General features: G+C 34.7%; 1 protein-coding gene across 1 annotated transcript; it reads left to right on the top strand.

The window, feature by feature from the left end:
* The first annotated feature begins 3,832 nt into the window (after positions 1–3,832).
* On the top strand, positions 3,833–6,160 carry LOC145161548 (pectinesterase 2-like). Its single transcript, XM_079081095.1, has 2 exons — positions 3,833–4,822; positions 5,201–6,160. Exons 1-2 carry the CDS (start codon positions 3,910–3,912, stop codon positions 5,893–5,895), a joined length of 1,608 nt encoding a protein of 535 aa, XP_078937221.1. The 5' UTR covers positions 3,833–3,909; the 3' UTR covers positions 5,896–6,160.
* The last annotated feature ends 1,982 nt before the right edge of the window (positions 6,161–8,142 follow it).

The raw sequence follows: 8,142 nt of genomic DNA, 5'->3' as shown, positions 1-8,142 counted from the left end.
ATTCCACCTAATTATGTATTTATGAGGATTTAGGAATGCATGTTCTTTCCAAATTTCAATTCCTACATTTAAGGCCATTTAAATCAATTTTCCATTTATTTTTCTTATTCGATATTATTAGCCTAAAATTATGCTACTATTTGATAAAGGCATTCAAATTCACATATATTCTATTTTTTCAAAAACTTTCCAGTGTATCTATATATGCTATACAGATTTAAAATTATGCTACTAACATACTCTTTTTGATATTTTTCTTAGATTTTTTTTTCTTTGTTTTCTTATTTTCCAAATAAAATTTGTTTAAACATATTTTTGAGAATAATAAAATAATAGAAGTTACTAGCAAACTAAATTATTTCATTTTAAATATTTTAAATAAAACACTGGTATTACTATGTATGAGTATAATTTTTTTTATATTAAAATTTATATTTTATAGTACGACTTGATGATTGTATCATTAATCTTGAGTTAAAACACACTGTTGATGTTTTGATATTTACACTTTGATATTTAACTTTTATTTTAATCAACCCGTGTAGTACACGGGTCTCACAGCTAGTTTATTAATATATAATTTGAAAGATGAAAGTATAATATGAGCTTATGTTCAATGTTTTGATATGATATTGTCATTAATATGCAAGTTATTATTATTTTTCTATTCATAACATGTCATTTGTATGTGATTGAGTCGGTAAAAAAAAGCGGTGATCATGTATCTTATGATTGAACTTCTTAGTAAATTAATAAATGAAGAACATTTTAGCCCTAGTTTTCCCATGAGGGATAAACAAGACTCTACTAGGATGGTATATCCCATTGTGAAGTAGATGTATATCAGGTTAGTTCTATAATAGGACAATTTGAAGTGGTTCGTCTAGACCACCCGGACCCTCAATAGGCCTAGATTACACATTCGATATAGCAAGAAAACAAAAAAGATAAATTGAAGAAGAAGGATTTTGGTTGCATCCTTTGGTATCTTTCAAATGGTTGTCGAGTGGTTGTATTTATACAACAAACCATAACTGGAAAAACAATTAAATCGATATTAAAACACAATTCGTAACCTACATCATATTTACTATCATTCTTAATTACAAATTGTAACCGAAAATTAAATATCAATTTTCGATTATACACCATTAAACCCCTCAACTTTCGTGATTAGTTTCAATTCACCATTTTTTCTTCCAACATTTTCATCCATTCCAATTGTAGTAAGTAACTCCCCTCTGCATTTTCCTTTTCGAAAAACAATCGTCCAATCTAATAAATCTTCAACAAACCCTACTCCACTCATCATTGATTTCCTTGAAAGTAAGTGCCTTTATCTAGATTGACTGTAACACCCACCTTGGTTGTACTCCTAGGGTCAGATATGATGTTGTCATGTGCATAGTCTTATCTATGTGCATAATCTTATGTTAGCTTCACATTTGTATTTTCCAATGCTTTCTTCATTGTCTTATAACATTGCTCTTTGATACTACACACGATAACTTCTTATTCACTTCTTCCTTCATCTCTCTACCTTTCATTTGTGGTATGCTATTTAAGTATTGAAGGATTTTTTTACAATCCAATTTGGATTCATTAATGTAGCATGCCTAACCTCCCTAATGTTAGTATGATTTGCATCAAGTCTCTTAATCTAAATTGACTTTTCCTATTCACCCATGAAACCCAGAGTTTAAATGGACACCATTTTGCCTTTCCTTTCAAAACCATATTTGGCTTGAAGCCTTTATGTACATGAATTTACCACCTTAATTGGAAAACCATTGGCAACTTATGAGATATAAACATAATTCATCTTTACTACCATAACTTTCCATAAGATATGGTTTCAGGTTCTTCCAAGAAACTATAGGGTCATGTAAACCAAATTGAGTATCACATTCAACAATTTCATCATCCATATCCCTTTCATAATATGAAAATTCGTCATCTTTAATTTCTTCGTCGTCAACAGTTTGTGGGTCTTTAGGTACAAGAACATGGCACAAATCATAAAGAAAAACATTGGGGGAACCTTCATAAATGGTTTGCTTTTCCCACTCAGTGTCTACAAAATCAAAATCATGTCTGCATCCATAAACCAAATCAAATACGAGATATGGTCAAAATACTAACAATGGGTCAAATTGTCAACAACATCCTTTAGACTTTAGAATGTAGCAATCTATCTTCGTAGAATCAATAGATCGAATTTTTCTTGACCAAAACAACTTCCAAGCATTCCTCAGCATCCTTCTTCAGTTCCAGGCTCCAATTAACTCCAATGCTCCATTAAACGCATTCAAAGCTGCTCCCAAAGTACTGTTCCACTCAAATTATTTGAAAACAACATAAAAACATGAGCAGTACAAGAATCCTAATGAATAACATGAGATGAACATTATTTAAACTAATGACATGCAAATGTGTAAAATATGATGCCAAATGCTACTTAAAACTACCTAAAAGATGCATAAAATGACATCTAGCAGACATATCATTTGACTCTCTTGCTTCCTCTATGGGGGGTTTCATCCGATGGTGTTCCTTTCTCCATTACCACCAAAGATTAAATCTTGTATCTACCCTAAGATTGAATCTTTCTTGAATCTACCATAAGCAATAATCAAATCCTAATTATGTTTGTTGTTTCCACGGTAGATGTGTGGGGAACCCTTTTAATTGAATGACGCTGATTTGACGAGAATATTAATGAGAGTCATTGACTTGGCTAAGGAAACATAAAGGGTTATGGGGAGGTAACCGGTCTTAATTTGCAAAAAATTGAAAAGATAATAAATTATTTGAAAATAATACGGTGTCAAAATCGTAAAAAATATAAAGCTGGCGATTTTATGGAATTTTCCATTAAAAAAAAACGCATCAGAAATATGAAATTACAAATGTTTTTCTTTTCGGAAATTATTTAATATTAGTAGATTAAAATCAAGACATCGTGTCAACTTGAGCAGATAATTAATTTGTTTAAAGGAAGTAATAAAGAAAAAAGTGAAAAAATCACATGGTAGGAAGAGGTGGATATTCCTGATAATATGGTGTTTGAAAAGAGGATTAATTAATTAGTTAAGTTGCTTGGAAATTACGATATTAAGGGTGAATTATGGTTTTAGAGAATTTTTTATCGTAACTACAAGAAACCATCTTCTGTACGGTAGCTGCCATCGACCACCGTTGTCGTTCCTTCAGTTTTACATGAACGGGCGCCGGATAATTTCCACATGTACCTTCATACTTCAAATCAGGTTTATCCAATTTTTTAGATACTACGTACTAAAATTAAAAGTTGATTAATGTGTTAAATATGTTAAAAACTTTATTTTATTACACTAATACCAATATTTTCGGAATTAAATGAATTTACAAAAAGTAAACATAACAAACACACTTTGGTGGGCGTCTTTTACTTGAATTATTTTTAGCTTGAACTTTCAAAGAAGTCAAATATAATGTACATAATTAATAAAAATCAATATTAAAATTTAAACATGATACTTTCCAAATTCTTATTTCATTTTTTTTTTTTTAATTTTAATCGTCACCGACGGAGACGAGGACGACAACCATGCATCGGAATTTACATGTTACAATGATGACATATTTAATGACTTAACACCATTAATAATATAAACCCACGATTCTCTCTCGACGAAAAATGGCACCTCGATCCGTATAACAAGGATCTCATAATAAACTCAACACATTTCTAGGGTTTCTCAATGTCAACTTTCACTAAACTTTCATCACACTTTTCCACATATTTATAATCATCATCATCATACTATAAATCCAAACTCCATCACGTCGTTTTGAAACCCTTCTGATCAAATAACCCATTTCTCGTTATACATACACAAAACCCTAGCTAATTAACCGTCATCTATAATGGCCAGAATTAGTAAACTCTTTTTTCCATTTATCTTGTATGTACTTTTCGTCTGTACTTCGGTTTCTTGGTGTTTACAAGAAGACGGAGAGTCGGATAGCGATATTAACTATTGGTGTGACACAACTCCTCATCCACAACAATGTAAGTATTTTTTGAGCAGTGGGACTCATCATACCCCAAGGCACAGGAAAGACTTCAGGATGTTGGTTTTGGAGGTCGCTTTGCAGAAAGCTCAAGAAGCTCAAACTTGCAGTAACGACCTCAGGAATAAATGCAAGAGCAAAAGAAAGAAGGCGGTGTGGCTCGATTGCAACAAGCTTGTTAATCAAACCATTCTCCAACTCAACCAAACCCTAATTAGTTTCAGACATAACCGGAGTTCAGACTTTGATGCTCAAACATGGCTCAGTGCTGCTCTCACGAATCTCGAAACTTGTTTTTCGGGTTCTCAAGACTTCAATTTGACAAACTTTGTCTCTCCACTCAAATCGCATAACCTTACTGAGATGATAAGCAATAGTTTGGCAATAAACCAGTTTTTCTTGAAGCAAAAGTCAGCGAGTGATGACGATCGGGAGCTTGATAATGATTTTCCGACTTGGGTTACACCCGGCGACCGAAAATTGTTGCAGACAGGTTCACTTCGCACAAAGGCTAATTTAGTCGTGTCTCAAGCCCGTGGGAGTAAGTTTCGAACCATTCAATCAGCTCTTAAATATGCAGCAGGTTATAATCGTCGGAACAAAAGATATATTATCTACATAAAGAGAGGAGTTTATAAGGAGAACATCGAGATTGGGAACGATCTAAATAATATCATGTTCCTTGGTGATGGAACTAGATACACCATTATCACTGGTTCCCGGAGTGTCGGCGGCGGTTTCACAACTTATAGCTCTGCAACCGTCGGTAAGATCAATTCTTCTCTTTTCCGGTCATTTACTCAATCATAAATCTTTCTTGTTATATATATACGTTATAGTCAACACAAGTTGTCTACGTTTAAACGTAATGCTATGATCTAAGTTAAGTAAAGTAGACGATTTATGAGTGAAAGCATATAAAATATGCATGGTACGTGAGTACGTTATTGCATGCAATTTCTTCACCATGCAGTTTACTTATCATCAATACCTTGTGTACCTAAGAAGATACTGATAACCAAGCTTTCACACACACACACACAACACATTCTAGAGGTGTGAGAGAGAAGCCAATACCATTATATATATGTAGTTAATTGTATTGATTTCACTTATGTATCTATAATTCCGATTTGAAATTCAGGAGTGGATGGCACTGGATTCATTGCCCGTGGCATAACATTCAGGAACACTGCCGGCCCTGCAAAAAGCCAGGCGGTGGCACTCCGATCATCATCTGATCTGTCGGTATACTACGCTTGTAGCTTCGAAGGTTATCAAGACACTCTGTTTGTCCTCGCACAAAGACAATTCTACAAAACTTGCTACATTTATGGAACCATTGATTTCATATTTGGTAACGCCGCTGTGGTCTTCCAAAACTGTATGATATTAGCAAGAAGACCACTGAAAGGACAAGCAAACATTATAACAGCCCAAGGTCGTGGTGATCCCTTCCAAAACACAGGAATTTCGATTCATAATTCGCGTGTTATGGCTGCTCCAGACTTAAAGCCTGTGGTGCGCACAGTCAAGACATATCTGGGTCGCCCATGGCAAGAATATTCGAGGACAGTTTATATGAAAACTTTCCTTGATAGTCATATCGATCCAGTAGGGTGGTCGCCATGGGATAATACTAATTTCGCGCAGAGTACATTGGTTTATGGTGAATATCAATGTTTTGGCCCTGGTTCTTCCACAAGAAACCGTGTGAAATGGCGTGGATACTCTGTTATAACAAGTGCGAGTGTTGCATCGCAGTACACGGTGGAGAGGCTTATTGCCGGCCGGTCATGGCTGCCGGCAACCGATGTACCCTTCACTCCAGGATTATGAGAAAAAATCGGTTACGTTGTGTTATTATTTATTAATTATTTGTGTACATTTTTTGGATTGATATTGGAATTGATACAACTCGTATTTATCCATAAATTTGCTGATTTTCTTTTTCATTTAAGTGATTATATTTTTAGCTGGCTAGTCTAAGCCCAAATGATTTTAATGGGCTTTGTATGTGTAATATCTTTTGGGGCCGGGCGCAATTTTTAGAGTCCCGATTCATGATATATTTGGTAATAAACAGTTTTTAATAGTTTTAGTCCGTTTGAAATTAGCCAATTAGGCATATAAAATATTTGGAGTTTTAAATGCACTATATTGATTTTTCCACCTTTTAATAGTTAAAAAACAAAATATTTCGTTAATCCTAACTTAATGTACATTTTTGTGACCCTTTATTGTTTGTTCTCATATTGGCATCCACTCCTTCGGCCATCAGTCATTTAGGCAGGCATCTCTCGACGGTTCTTTGTAGGGCTGTTCACTATTTGGATAAAACTGAATTGTCCAATTGGACAATTTGGATTGGACTATTTGGTTCGGATATTCGGATTTTTGGATTGGTTTTCAACAAAACCGAATTATTATTTTGGATTTTGGATTGGTTTTGGTTTATAAAAGACAAAACTTCAAAAATGGTCCCTGTGGTTTTCGAAAATATCAAGTTTAGGCCCTAAGTTCAAAAAACCTCACAGATGGTCCCTGTTGTTTCAAAACTTTTAATGTTTAGTCCTTCCGTCTAACTCCGTCAGCTTTCTACCGTTAAGTGAGGGGTATTTTCGTCATTTCAATACCTAGGGACCATTTATGAGGTTTTCTCTATTTAAAAAAATAATAAAAATAAAATATAAATATTTAATGTCAAAGGGTCTCTCTCTCTCTCCTCCTCCTTCTTCTTCTTTTATAACTGATGGAACAAAAAAACCCAACACCCTCCTGTGCCTTCACCCTTTTACTTGTTGACTAGCCAAAGGCCAAGCCTTCTCTTCTTCATCTCGGTGGTACCAACTCGAGCATAAACAGCACCACCACCACTCTCCCTCCCCCTAACTTCTTCCCTCCCGAGGACAACCCAAACCTCCAAAACCACCGAGAAACCTTCATCACCACCTGCTATCTTCCTTGCCCCACTCTCTCTAAACCGCTGGTGCAGTACAACATGGTGTGGTTTTTGTTTTGCTAAATCGCTGCTAACTACATGAATCCGATTCACTCTTCATTCCCTGTTTTCATAAAAGTTCTTTTGTAAGCTACAAGGTATCGATTATTCGATAGTTGTTCATCATAATAAGTATATAGTGAAACTGGAAATGCTGAATCTCAGATAGGAGTAGATTATGGAGATCTAGAAACATATGTTTACTTGATGTAGTAAAAACTTGAAATCAAAACTTAGATTCTGATAGAAATTAGGTTAGTTTATCAATTCCAGAATCTAGAAGAAATCGAATTCAAATGTTATATATTCAATCGTTTTGAATTTGGAATTTGGGATTAGTTTACCTTCGATACCGGAATGGAAGATTCCGAAGCCCAACCAGTAGAGGTAGTTATTGACAGGGGTGAGATCATATACGTTGAGATACAATAAAGCATGATCACTTCCTCCATTTCTAAGCTCTCTGGACGAATTCATCGGAAACAGTCGCATTGTTTTGTTTTATATCTATGCACAGTTACAAACACACCACTTCGCCTCTCTTCAGTGCTCCCAATTCTTTCTCCAATGAAGATTATCCGTGTAAACCCTAAACTCCTAACCCTAGAAAACCTTAAAAGATGGAAAACTAAAATTAAAATCGGAAGTTCGTGAATGAAGAGATTAAAGGCGCATGGAAGTCTAAATCTAATACAACAAATCGAAGCTAAAAAAACGACAATCGTAATACAGTCTTACATCGATTTGAGCAGCAAGTTTAAGCCACTAGTTTGGATGAGAGAGAGAGAGAGAAGAGAGAGAGAGAGAGAGAGAGAGAGAGATGGGGTGGGACCCTTGCATATTAAATTTTATTTATTTAAAAATAATAATAGAAAACCTCATAAATGGTCCCTGGATAGTAAAATGACAAAAATGCCCCTTATTTAACGGCTAAATTGTAACGGAGTGAGCCAGAAGGACCAAATGTTAAAAGTTTTGAAACCACATGGACCATCTGTAAGGTTTTTTGAACTTAGGGACTAAACTTGATATTTTCGAAAACCACAGGGACCATTTTTGAAGTTTTGTCTTTATAAAATAAGAAC

Source organism: Lactuca virosa, chromosome 2 (assembly GCF_052849685.1).
Source record: "Lactuca virosa cultivar CGN04683 chromosome 2, Lactuca_virosa_CGN04683_v6, whole genome shotgun sequence".
In the NCBI taxonomy this organism is placed as follows: domain Eukaryota; kingdom Viridiplantae; phylum Streptophyta; class Magnoliopsida; order Asterales; family Asteraceae; genus Lactuca; species Lactuca virosa.
Note: the sequence above shows the minus strand (reverse complement) of the source record. Positions and strands in the feature narration are given on the sequence as shown.